The 14381-nt window shown below is 34.9% G+C and overlaps 1 protein-coding gene across 3 annotated transcripts in view; it reads left to right on the forward strand.

The window, feature by feature from the left end:
- USP25 (ubiquitin specific peptidase 25) overlaps nucleotides 1–14381 on the forward strand; it is a 98352-nt gene that overhangs the window by 60622 nt on the left and 23349 nt on the right. For 2 of the 3 annotated variants that reach the window (XM_070597794.1, XM_070597797.1), the window contains 3 exons: nucleotides 4688–4827; nucleotides 9390–9503; nucleotides 11588–11683. In XM_070597794.1, the coding sequence (XP_070453895.1) occupies nucleotides 4688–4827; nucleotides 9390–9503; nucleotides 11588–11683 (350 nt within the window). The remainder of the gene's footprint in view (nucleotides 1–4687; nucleotides 4828–9389; nucleotides 9504–11587; nucleotides 11684–14381) is intronic. The other variant, XM_070597795.1, reaches the window with a different exon arrangement.

Genomic DNA, 14381 nt, shown 5'->3' on the forward strand with positions numbered 1-14381 from the left:
AAGGAGAGAAGAGTTTTGCCGGAGTGATTTTGCTTGTGTTACTCCTCTCTTTTTCAAAAACTATTTGAAGTCCTTACAACATACATAGCATACCCAGATTTAAAAAAAAAAAATCAGGGTAGAAAAGAATAGGGTAAAAATCATTAATGTTGGTATGAAATGCATTCCATAAGATTTGATGAACTTGGCAAAAGGTGGCATGCAGAATTGATTCTGAGTCTTCTCTACAAATACTGTCTACAAGTTAAAAGTAAGCTGATGTTCCAGGAAAGTACAGTTGTTTCCTGAGAGTGAGACTGATAGAATGAACAGTATCTTCGATATTTTCAAGTTACGTAAAGCAAGGACTGGGTGATGATTTTATCTATATTTCCAGAATCTAACATAATAAATGAGATATGGTGGATGCCTCTTGAATGTGATCACCATTTGTATTCCAAATTGAAGCCTGAATAGTACATTAAACTGAGAGGCTAGTTAGTATATGAAGTATCAGTTAGAACATAAAGAAACGGTGTGATCTCTTGAGTCCCCACCCTTTATACAGGCCGGCAATGATCAGGCTTCTCTAGGGTGACAGGATGAATAAAAACACACACACACAAAAAAGCCAAACTTTTTGTCCTACTATTGTTTTTAACAAAGATATGGAAATTGCCTAAATGTATGGTAGAGTATTAGTTATATGAGCCCTCCAAACAGAAGAACACAATATAACCAGTAAAAGTTATATTGACATGAAAAATGTCTGTTATATTAAGTTAAAAACAGTGTGTTCAGACTAATTCTTTTTGTTTGAAAAATGTGTGTGGGTAAAGTCTGCAAGTATATAATACTAAAAATATTCATGGTGCTTATCTCTGGGTAGTGGAAAGAGCTTTTGATTTTCCTCATTTTGGTTATATGTCTGTTCTACTCTTTTTTACTCTTCCAGTTTGACAAAATGAAGCCAAAACCTCCTTTCTTTTTTGTGAAGACCCTCTATTTATAATCTTCCAAGATGACTTCCCTTCCTGAGAGTATCTTATATTTCATCAAAACTGAATTATTCCCCATTGCTCTTGCTTATCGGGAACTTTCCTGTAATTATGGCTTTGCTCATGAAGTATCTTTCATTTAAAAAATGTCCTCTAGTCACTGATTCTTCACATTTTGCCTATTCTTGAAGACCTCCCTCATACTTCAGTCTTTATCAATCCCCTAATATTACCCCTATAGCAACTGTTATGTTTTTTCTCTTAATCTGTTCTCACTACCAAATTTATATTATTCTTATATTGACTTGCTTACTAGTGTAAAGGCTCATTAATAGCAAGGATTTTATTAATCTTTTGTCTGTCCTTACAGTGCTTTTACATATGCTATTCCTTCTGCTTGGAATCTTCTTCTTTCTCATCTCCAAGATAATCCTCTCTACAAATCCTTCAAGACTCAGCTCAGTTGGCATTTCTTCTAGAAAATCTTTCTTAACAGGCAACATCATCTCACGTGTGTGTATTGGGTCCACAGTGCTTCTGTAGAACCTTGTGCATAACTCTGATATTGCATTAGGTATTTTGTTTTGTAGTGGAGTATATATTTACCTGATTTTCTCGAGAGTTCCTTAAAATGAGTGAATTTTATGTCAACTTCTTTTTTACATTGTTAAGACCTAGCACAGCACTGACAATGGCACATGCTCAATAAACATTTTGGGAATGAAATTTGGGTTTTTGTTTCCAAATTCCCACATCTTGAATCATTGTAGTTTCACCTACTGTGACTATAGCATTTCTCAAATAAGCCGTGAAAGATATTACACAGGGAAAGCTCAAGAAGAAATAGTTCTGTATGGCATTTAGGCAAAGCCTTTCAGCATTACTCGTAAGGTTTTTGTACTCAAATCCCTATATGGAAGGAAACCTTGACCCTGGTGACCTAAGTTGTATTTGACTGTGTTGATCAGATAAAATTACTTTTGCTCCTAAGGACGTTTTTTACGTAGACTGTCCAGATTTCAGTGGGTTAGACCATTGTCAGTCCAGATGGATTTCTTGGCCCTCGTTGCATTAAGCTCACATCTTACTATCAACATTGATGTTTTATCTGTTATAGTAAGAAGAGACAAAGAAGGGCAAATACAAGTAAAAACTTTATCTCCAAGAAGTTTCTCTCTGGTAAGCCTGAAAGCAGCTGGCTTAAGCCACTTATCACGAAGCAAGAAGCCTGCTAAGCTGAAGGAGTAGCCTCAAATTTTTTTTATCTTATTCATCATGTGAGGGCCCTGAAAGAACATTGTATTCCAAAGTGAGGAAATACAGAAATGAAGACGTTAACATCTTTTAACTGCTCTCCTTGATACTCACATTGTAAACATTCCTGCCTCTAGTTTGCCTTTTCATGGTATAGTCACCTCCATCATCCTAGTTACTCATGCCGAAAACTCAGAGTCATCTTCACATCACTCTCCAAAGCTTTATGTCCAAAATACATCTCGAATCCAACCAATTCTTTCTACCTCTCTTGCTATCTCACTTATCCAAAAGCATAGTCATCTCTTGCTCGTATTGCTCTAGTACTTTCTAGTACCTTCACTGACTTCTAGTTTTAATTTCCTCCTTAATCTAGTCTTCACAGTGTAGCCAGAATAATTTTTTTAAACTTGCCACATTGGCATTGTATTTAAAATGTTTATTCACTTCCTTTTGCTCTCAAAACTTTTATGTGACTACAAGGCCGTTAATGATTTTTGCCTCAGCCTGCATCATCTCTTGGTGTCTCTCTCCTCCTGTCCTGGAGTCCAGCCACACTGGCCTTTGCTCACATCCAGCTCATGCTCACCACATGGGCTATTCATTCTTCCATTAGGCAAACTCAACCCATCATCTTTCAGCTAAAATGTCAGTTTATCTCATATCACATAATCTAAATTACCCCTCCCCCACTTGATTCCTAGAGTATATTACTGTAATGTTGTCCCAATTCATACGTGTGATTCTTTGGCTAGTGACTTTCTCCATAGGTGACTATTAGCTTCATAGGGGCAGAGACTGGCTGCTTCATTTACCTCAGAGTCGCCATGTCTAGCCTAGTGCCTGGCACATAGTTAAATGCTTAATTAAAATTTATTGGATAGATTAGTGACCATGAATGCATGTTGAAATTATAGTATTTCACTTTGAATAATATTTCTCTTTGAGATATTTTTTAAATTAATCAAATATTGGAAAAGTTGACAGGGGCCCTGTTATGTCCCACCATTTGATTGAGTTTAAGGACTTACCAGTTGATTGAGCTTAAGGACTCACTTAATGAATCCCAGTAACATTGTAGAACATTTTAGTGCACTTTCTTATTCATCATATCCAATCATTAATTATTTATAAAATTCACTTGTTCCATTAAGCTGTTGTGTGCTTATTATATGCTAGGTGTTGAAGAAATAGCAAAGAAAAGGGAGAAAGCATTCCTGCTTTTAAAATCCTTACAGTCTAGCAGGAGATATGGGCTTGAAACAAATACTTAGAACAATAATTATGTCATAATTGTGGTAAGTGCTATTAAAAAGAAAGTATGTTACTTTAGAGCAGTGGTTCTCATCTCAGAGTGATTTTTCCCCCGGGAGACATTGGACAATACTGGAGAAACTTCTGGGTGTCACCACTTCAGACACTACTACTGGCTTCTAGTGGGTGGAGGCCGGGATGCGTAGGACAGCCCTCCACACCAACGAATCATTTGAATCAAAATGTCAGTAGTGCTGAGGCTGAGAAACCCTGCACTAGAGGTGGTGTAATCAGGAATGCTTCCATAAGGAACTGGTATTTAAACAAAAGGATATATTGAAGTTATTAATTGGGGGAGTGAGAGTGGGTGAGCATACACGCAGAGGGAAGAAAATGAGGAAAGATCTGAAGGTTGGAAGGTAAACCTCTTCTTTGATGTGTTTTAGATAAGCTGAAGAAAAGCTAGTGTATGTCCCTTTTTGAGCAAAGGGCAAAGGACAGAAGATATGTTGGAGAGATAGGCAGAAGCTCACTTATGTAAAACCTTTGGGATTGTCTAGAGAACACCTAGTGGACGTTCAGCATACATTGTTGCATCTGTGGCTCTGGACCTCAGAACACAGGTAGTTGGTATAACTTTGTGAGTTCTTTGCAGGGCTGGTATTTGAAGTCTTGAACTTATACTGATACCATTTTGCCAAGTTCTTTTTCCCCTAACAGCGCTCAGCTACCAGAGGGAAGTTCAGAAAAAACAGAAAGTTGGCTTCATTCAGGGTTAGGGTTTTGTCAATTAGTTGTGAAAAAGGACACCGGGGCCAGAAAAACAGCTCCTGTGCTCTCTGTGGAAACTCAGACTAGGATTGTTGTACAAACCACATTTTTTTTTTTTTGGTAGAATTCTAATGATTTTCTAAAATGAGATTTTGGTACTTATCATGGCAGAAAAGTTTACTATGAATTCTTTACTATATACTGTAATGAGTACTTTCTTCAGTAATTATTTGACTACTTTTGGATGTGATTTATTTATTTATTTGGTAAATTCTGGGGAAGGTGTTGTATATTGAAGGATATATTACTTTAAATAGAAGATTAAAGTTGATTATTGTATGACTTCGAATTAGAAATAAATAACAAATTCATCTTAGTATAGACCCTCTGTGATTTATATTAGATATACAATTGATTCTTTTCTTGTGAAGCACAAGCAGGAGAGCCAGAATATCTAGAGCAGCCATCAAGAAGTGATTTCTCAAAGCACTTGAAAGAAGAAACTGTTCGATTAATTACCAAGGCATCACACGAGCATGAAGATAAAAGTCCTGAAACAGTTTTGCAGTCGGTAAGAACTTTTCTTTTAGCTCTCTTAACATAGTCATGTTCACGTTTCCTAGCAGTGTAATGGAGAACTACCCATCTGGAAATCAGGAGACGGGGGGCCTGGGGGTGGCTCTGCCGTGAACGTGACCAGTGAATGACAGGGGGTGTCACCTAACCCCTAGGCTGTAGTTTCCTCAGCTGTAATTTTTAAAATGCTTCTCTTTTGAGATAAGTTTCTGTCTTCCTGTTAGAGAATTATGAAAAATCATAATCATTGGTCATTTGATTTGGAACTTAGAAGTATAAAATTTAGCATTATTTCTCATTTCCCTCACCCCTCCCTCCATCTTTAGTCATACTACATTGGAATAGTTGGAAATGTAAGGTATAATTTTCATTGTTCCATGGAGTGTGTTTAACAATAAAATACTAGATACTGTATGTTAGAGTATTATTAGCAGGATAAATATGATCTTACAAGATGGTTTATCCATATTTCAGTAGAGCAACCTGTACAAAATTGTCATTATAATCCTTCGGTATTATAGTTCTCAAGTGTGTCTTTTTATAGCAATGAATTGAACACGTTGCTATCAAACTATGTTTTCAATGAGTATGACATTCTGAGAGATGTTATTTCAAGAATTTTGTACGGCAAAACCATTCAGTTGCTTAGTAGTTTTTTTTTTTTTAATTTTGTTAGTGACGACGAGCAGCTCTAATGCAGGTTTCATGATAGCCAATTTTAGTATTTGAAGATTGCACTCCTGGAGACCTAAATAGAACAGGATGTATAATTTTTCAACACATAATTTTCTATTTAGTGAACTTAATCCCAACAATAACCTGCTAATTGCAATGAAGTCTTTAATATGATAAAACCTTTGTTAACCAAATGTTCAAATAATAGGGTATTCTGTTAATTATGTTTTGATCAGTGAAATAATCAGAAATTACGTTTTTATTTTACTTGCTGTGTGAAAATTTTTGATTATATATCATCTTACCATAAAAAACAATATGTTAATGTAGAGTAGGTTTTTTTGATTATTCCGAATTTGGCAAATGCTCTAGAGACTCTAAGTGAACTTGAGGTGAACGCCTGCTAACTCTAAAGCAGCTCCTGGAAAATGCTTCTTTTCCCGGATCTGGGATGTCTACTTCTTGAGGGTGATAGAAGAGGAAGACCTAGGGAGAGAGAAAAGCAGAGAAGAAGATACAAGGGAGAAATAATTTTGCCTAATAGAAACTTTAATTTGCCGGGACCTTTGCAAATTAAAATTAGGCCTGCATAATGGTTAATAAGTATCATTCTTTTAACTGGCATCAGAAAGCTAAAAGCATTACTTAGCTTAATGTAGAATCGTGATGTTTTTAGTTTGGCTAATCATGTGTAATTTAAATTTGTAGAAATCAGTGCTTAAATTTTGATTGCTTTTAATATGGACATCATTTTATAAGCTAGCAACCTTCCGCGCTTTCCTTGAGAAAGGAGGACGGCATTGAGAGAATATGACAGACAGCGTTTTCTATTTGGCTTTTGTTCTGGAGAAGCACCAGAACAGTTGGCCCCACTGTCGGAATAAATCCTGCAACATGTCTTAGAAGACGTTAGTCATGGCTGCCTGTTAATCGTGGCTGTCTGAAGCAGCCTGTGGTTCTTGATCTCATGGGCAGTTGCTTAGGAGCATGGTAACCACTTACTGCGTTTTCTCATTTAAAGGTATAGTTTAGAAACTAATTCCATAGATGAAAAGAGTCTTCAGACTTTGGGATTAGATAGTCCTGGGTTTTTGAATATTAGTTTTACTTCTTACTAGCTATGCAGACTTTAATAAGTTGCTTCATTTCTCTAAACCTCACTTTTCTTTTACATAAAATGGAGGTGATTGTGGGATTAAGATCATTTTTTTGAAAGTGCCTAGCATGTAATGTAGACACTAAGTAGCTGTTAGTTTTCTTCTGTTACTTAAATCCTAGTAATTTCACAAATATCCAATATATTAAGTTCCAACCTTAGTGTAAGAAGAACTCCCTGGAAAGCATGGAATCACAGAAACCATGGAGAGAGACTCTCCAGATGTTCAGACAGCTTACTTTTTAGAAGAATGTCTTTAATTTTAAATGAAATATTTTAGAAAATTTGAAAAATGTAGAAGAGTGTACTCCAAGAAAGAATCATGCATAGTCCCAGTACCCAAAGTTAATCACTGTTAATATGTTTTCTTTCGTTCTTATTTTTATATATGAGTTCGGGATTTAGTTTTGTAGTTGAGTTACTATTGCATATAAAATTTTATATCTTGCCTTTTCTTCTTTTAATCACTTAACATTTTAACGTAACCATTTCCCTATGTTAAAAAAACTCTTTGTAAAAAATATTTAGTGGTTGAGTATCGTTCCATTGAGTGATTAAATTCTTGTTTACTTACCCATTTCCCTGTTGTATATTTGTTTCTACTTTTGCATTATTATAAATAGGCTGCTAGAAATGAAACTTTTTCCGTATTTCAGGTTATTTCTTTAGAAATAGATTCCGCATAGTTGAATTACTGGTTTGAGCATATTAAGGGGGCCAGAAGGGATGTAGTTATATTAAGCTTTCTAACAGTTCTTTTATGAGACCACTTTTTTAAAACTCGCATATTTAATGGATTTTAGGCAATTAATAAAAATCTTTTTATTTTAATAATTTTTGCAACTATTAACTCTAGAACTTATTTTTAACTTTTTCAAGATGTTCAAAGATGCCTTTGTTAAGATGTTCATCTAGGGCCCAGTAATAATAGAAAAAGATAAATACACATTTACTTTACTTCCGTGAATCCTTAAATTCTTTATATGAAAAAATTTTGTGGTACCTTAGGGTATCTAAACTTGATAAATGATGCAACAGAATTATTATATGCACCAAAAGTTTTCTTCCCTTTTTTAACTTTCACCCATATAACTTGTCAGTATTATGCTGTTGAAACTCTTCTGTGGTAACTGGAAAGGTTTATAAGACATTTATTTCTCCTAAGTGCATTTTTTGTTCAAAGGGAATATGTTGTTTTGTAAGATCAGTATTCTAAGTAATACATTTTCCAGTTGCTACTTGGCTTAAATTTATATTTTCTCTTCTTAAGATCGTATTGTTTTAGGTTGGTTTGCTTGTGAGAAATTTTTCACCACAAAGACCAGACAAATTTCTTAATTTACCTGCTTATATTTCACTCCTGTGAATGGAGACCTAGTACAATTATTCTTCTCTCCTGTACTAGAAGGATTAAAAATCCTTAATTAAATGTCATAGGCCAAGCATATCTCTATAGGATATATTTGATAGTAATATTGGGTTAGAACTATTTAAATGTAAGCAGTTTAAAGTAGCATCATCATATAATAATATTGGTAATGCTTGTCGTTTGTAGAACAGCTGTTATGTACCAGGTATTGAGTTAGCAGAATATTGTCTCTCGTGATCACAACAAACATGCAAGTTGGTTATTTCCTCTTGAAAAGTTGAGGACTCAAAGTAAGGAAACCTTGTCTAAATATGTTATGGTTAGCATTTCTTTTAAAAATAATAATGTCAGTCTTGACCGCTAGTTTTACTTTATGGTTTAATTAAACTCTTTCTGCATTTGTGCTTTTGGAAAGTAAGAAAATGTTCTCATCACTAAAATCTACCTATATTTCAAATTAAAATAAATCCCCTTTTGTCAAAATTGAAGTTTATTTTGTTTAGGAAAACTTTTATGATGCAGATTCAAATTAAGCAAACGGCTTTCAAGCACCTTAAGTACTTTCAAAATTTGTTTATAGGTAAATAGTGAATCTGCTAGTTATAAATCTATTCAGTAAAATAAGTTCTTTTGAAATCTGAACAGTATTTTGAATGAACCATATTAGTGTCTTTGAGTGGACTTTGCTGGATTTCATACTGGCTTCCACTGTACTAATGATTAGTGAAATTCGTAGAATTTGTTAACAAAGAAAAAATGAAATAAAGCTGATTGAGTTGTTAAAAAGGAGATCACTTTCCAACAGCTTTTCCAAAAGTGAGTTATTCATTGGACACTTACGATATAAATATATCATCCAAGAATCTCATAGGCTGTACAGAGTGAGGTAACACAATAGAGTATGTATAATAAGTGGATATACAGTGGAATACTAGAAAGGATAGGTGAAATCATAAGAAAACCTACAAATTCTCCTGGGTTCAGAGGAGGTCATATCTTATTTGAGGGAGATATCAAGAAAGGCTTTATGGAGGTAGTGGAATTTTTAAAGAATAAAACCTTCAGCTGTAAAGACAACAGTAGGAAATACGACTCTAGTGTTTTTTAATTTTTAAGGATTTGGAGTCCAAAATGCTTTGTAGAAAAAAGTGAAAGTTTAGTGGTTGCGATGTAAAGGGAGAGATGTGAATCTTGTATTATTACTTGATTAGTGCATCTGCTCCTGATGTTCAATTTGATGTTCACTTTCATGCTAAGCAGGTGCAGGTATTTTTAAAAGACTCGAGTCTATACACTTAAACTTGGTGCTTTCGTTGTTCTCCTTTCTAATGTTCATACTAATGATTTTCTTCTGCAGAAACCTGAAAATACCACAAGCCAACCACCTTCTAACCAGCAAGTTGTAGAGGTGGCGATCCCTCATGTAGGGAAATTTATGATTGAGGCGAAGGAGGGGGGTTATGATGACGAGGTATCTTTATTATAGCCCTCTGCACTAGTCAGAGCCCTCTGCACTAGCCCTGCTTATTTTTTGCTGTTTAACACAAGTACTTCGGGCATGTCTGCACCATCACACTTGTGTCTTTTGCTGCATAACATTCAGCTTTGCCACCCATGGTCTGAAATTACCTTACTGATTGCTAACAGAACTTTGGATTTCAAATGAAAATTTAAGTAGAAAGCTTATGGAATTTTTCAAAAGAATAATTTTGTGTTTTTAGAGTTTATTCTTTTATGCAGACATAGGATCATTTAACTCTCAGGTTGGTAGATTACAATAAGGTTTAATTAAATAGCAAAAAGTTTGAGCACTTAAAAATAATTTTTATATTCCTTTTCTGTTTTACTTGAATTATAATACTTTGCCCACCATTTCCTGCCGGAAGATCCTACAGCCTGATTGCAAACAGATAATGGATATTGTTGCTCCTGCAACCTTGAGTTGTGAATTGAATCAGCACTACTGAATGTCTACCAGTGTTTTATACACTGTGGCACCTCCATCTCAGTTATTCTTATCTCTTCACTGTTAATTCTCATCTGCTTAGCTTTCTAATAGTGTGGAGGCGTTTTTGCTTCTCATGATATGTTCTTGAAAATCCAGAGGAACATGTGCTGTTGTCCTGGTCTCATCAGCTTTTGCTCCTCCTTTTCCATTTTTTTCCTTAAGACTCTCATGTTTGATCTTTTCCATATTTGCGGGCAGGCCAGTAAAGCTGTTTCTGAAGAGTAACAACAGAGAAGACCTTGGATTCTATCATTTGTTAGTTTTTACTGGCACGGATGAGAATTGAATATATATTAAATAGTTTTTTCCAAATAACTTTTTTTCAGACTTATTCCAAGATTATAATTAAGCTATTGTATAAGAGTTAATCGCCAAAATTGGAGGTGTCATAAGGTGATTAATGTTACTGTGCCAGTGTGAGAAAGCACGGGCCATAAAGGGGATAAGTAGCAGGTTTGTGAGAGAGGAACTGGTCGGAAGGATGTTCTGAAGCAGAGAATGTTAGGTATATTGCAACTCTCAGTGTATAATCCAAAATAGGGGTAATAGGTTCAGTGAATCAGAAGTAATGGATGCAGTCTCTTGGTTGCTGTGATACAATAGCTTCATAATGCCTTCAGTTTTGCCACTTTGCAGATATTTAAAAGTTACTGCAGGGGCCGGCCTGGTGGCGCAGCGGTTAAGTGTGCACATTCTGCTTCTTGGCGGCCCGGGGTTCACAGGTTCGGATTTTGGGGGCGGACATGGCACCACTTGGCAAAAGCTATGGTGTGGTAGGTGTCCCACAAACAAAGTAGAGGAAGATGGGCACGGATGTTAGCTCAGGGCCAGTCTTCCTCAGCAAAAGGAGGAGGATTGGCAGTAGTTAACTCATGGCTAATCTTCCTCACCCCAAAAAAAAAAAAAGAAAAGTAAAATTGTGATTAATCATTTAGCACTATCTTTTGTGCAAGTGCTTATGCTGTTGGCAGAGTTCTGTGTTGTTGTGTTGTTTTTTTTTTCTTGATTTGTTGGAGCAACAGTTTAACAGTGCATGTGCCTTGGAACTTTTGAAAATAAGTCACACGGATATGGGGCTGCTGCTTCTGGATGTTTAGGTTGTATGATTGTGCAGGAGTGATGAGCCATCAGGCAGAAGTGGAGTTGAAATTGAGCTCATGCTGAGCTCCCTAAGCCTTAAAGAAGAGGCATCTTTGTAAATAAAAAGAGTGTTGCTTTTTCTAAATGGTTCTCTCAGAAAGCAGCACATTTTTCTAATTTGCTTATCAAGAAGGGGGTACCTTTTTAAAATTCTTCAGTTCTGAGAGGATGCCTTTTTGCATTGTGCACAAAGGCACCATATGAGCTTGCTGTGGCCCTGTGTGGATGATTTTGAAAGATACTTACATGCATATCAGATCACATTTGCTATAAACAAATGCAACGTTTGATTTATATATAGTGAAAAACAGAAGACTTTTAACTTGCATGTAAAGAAGTTATTTTTGATTTTGGATTTTTTTTATGTTAACCATTCAAAAACTCTTACTTTAAATCCCTTGTGGCAGATCATGATGACACCGAACATGCAAGGTATTATCATGGCGATAGGTAAATCCAGGAATGTATATGACAGGTGTGGCCCTGAAGCAGGGTTCTTTAAGGTACAATTAACATTTTCGTTTTATTTTCTTAGTTTTTTTAAATTAGACTTCTTAAAATGTTTTATTTCCTTGAATTAAATTTGACTTTGTGTATAATTTCTGTTTTCCTTTTGTAGCCATGGCCACCTGATGTTCTGGGGGTTTCTTTTATGCATGAATTTGACTGATTTTTTTTTTTAATCCAGATCATTCAACAAAACAAAGCATTTTGCTCTAGTTACCCTAATAGTGCACTTCTAATTTGTTAACAGAAATTTAAATTGTATTTTTATTTGAAGGAAATAAAGGCTATTGATGAGCCAAAGTACAAACTTGAGTGATTGCTTCTGGTAGTATTTATTTTCTCCTCATTGGTTGTACTCTTAGTCTACAATTACAATTGTAATTGTAAAAAAAAAAATACAATATTTTTATTTAATTAAATTTAACTAAATTTAATTAAAATATATTACAATATTTTTATTTAATTTTTTTATCATTTGGTACTAAATTGCTTTCTTCATTTGATTGCTTTTAAAATAATTTGTTTATTTATAACCTTTTCATATTTCATATTCACTGTTTTCCCCATAATTAATTTTTGATACCTAGTCATTTCAAGATATGTGAGACCGTCAAGTTGATGCATTATTCCATAGCTAGATCTTTTTTCTCTCTAAAACCAGATCTTTATACTGTTTTGAATACAATGTCATTTGCTTTTACAGATTCAAAAGATGAAAACACTATGTTTTGTCATTTTATTTAGATTAACCAAAATCTTCCAAGTTTTTTTCACTCTTTCCCACTTTTCAGTGTTTGTTTTTCTAAGAAAAATCCCCCCAGCTTTATTAAGGTATAGTTCACTATAGTAAGCAACATGCTCCCTTTCTTGACATTAAAAATAGAAAGTTTTCCCTTAGTTTTCTTTACTTTGCCATCATCCAACTTGATCTTCACGACACTGCTTATTTTCACTATTTCTTTCAGTACGTAGTACAGAACAAAGGCCCTGTGCATCGTGGCCTCCTACAGTAAACGTTTCAGCTTGTTAGGATTCCAGTGACCAACCATCCTCGTGTGCCTGAGACTCAGGGATTTCCTGGGATATGGGACTTTCAGTGTGAAACTGTGGAAGTTCTGGTCCCAGGATGAGTTGACCACCCTGTTAAGATCTCCTAAGGAGAGGATGAAACACTATCTTATTAAAAAAAAAAACTTTTCTGTTTAAAAATTCATCCTTATTCCCAGATAGTCTACATTTTTTTTCCTTAAACAGCACTGAATGTATGTCTTTTAAAGTTTTCATCTGTTTTTTGTGGAAAGGTTATCTATTGTTTACAGTGCCGTTATTTTTTATCAAGTTGGGCATCATGATGTTAAATTGGAAATCTCACTTTTATTAAATTAATATCTGCATTTATTATAAGGAGCCAACTAATTGTACGTACTACAAAGAGCAGTCACCCCGCCTCTCCCCGCCATGGTAGTGGCTTTCCATTATTTTATCTAATGCTCCTGCTGTTAAGTTAATTCTGTATCTTTAAGTAGAATGCTTTGTTTTTATGATCCTTAGTTTACATATTTCCTGCTGAATTCCCTACTATGGGATGTGAACGATGAGGATGAGCCCTCTGTCTTGCCCTGCCCACATAGACACACTGACACATACACAGTTCCCATCCTTCCCTCTACATACACACACACACACACACACACACTCAGACCTACATGTAGAATCTTGTCATTTTGATTAATCACAATTCTCAGTTTGTATTTTTATTTCTGTGTATGCTACTCAAAATTGAACTAAATCATAAACTCATAAACATTATTACTGTTAATTTTTTTCCCACAGTTTTCATTTTCCTTGGAGTTAGTTGTTTTGGTATTTGGTTTGCTTAGTTTTCTGTGTGTATCACTGATTCACTTCCAGACTCTCCACCATTGGCCTAAATCTCGTCTTATTCTGCTCTTTGTCGATTTTTCTTCTTGGGGAAGTCTGTTTTGGAGCTTTGTGACCTGCTCCAGTCTGCACTGGTTCTCCTTGCCTCCTGGTGTGTAACTAATATCTTGAAGTCTTCTTTCACCATCACCTGGGGGATGCCCTTTGCATTCTTTATGTATTTTCTGTATCTCATTTATTTCTCTTTTTGGTTTACTTTCTGATTGTGAGACAGCCACAGATCTCTCTGAAGTTTATATCTGCACATTCTCACCCATCTGTAATTGAGAAGTATATGTGTGTGTATTCTTACATAAACATTATCAGTTGTTTATAATTAATGTGTGTATTTTGTATAGGTAAATGATTAACCTTTGAAAAATTCTAGCTGGTAGTATATGATTTTAGAAAATTTGTCATGTAAATAACAGTAATATATACAAAATGCAGTTGTTCAGTAATACAGTGGTATCTAAAATAAAATTAAATAACCACAGTCTCTGCCACTGCCTTCTTATAACCACTCTTAACACTTGTGTAGCATCTCAGGTTTTCCTTTTGTTTATACAAATATGCATATATAGAGAAATTTTTTTCATTTTTAAAATTTCACTATTCATTTTATTTGTAACATATCACTCTTATATATTGTGGCATTCTTAATGTTAAGACAGTATATCTACCACATAACCTTTACTACCTGCATTTAATATTACATGGTATAAATGTAGTCTCATTTGTTATATGTTACCCTTTTTATGGACGTATGTCCTG

This window comes from Equus przewalskii, chromosome 27, assembly GCF_037783145.1.
Source record: "Equus przewalskii isolate Varuska chromosome 27, EquPr2, whole genome shotgun sequence".
Lineage (NCBI taxonomy): Eukaryota > Metazoa > Chordata > Mammalia > Perissodactyla > Equidae > Equus > Equus przewalskii.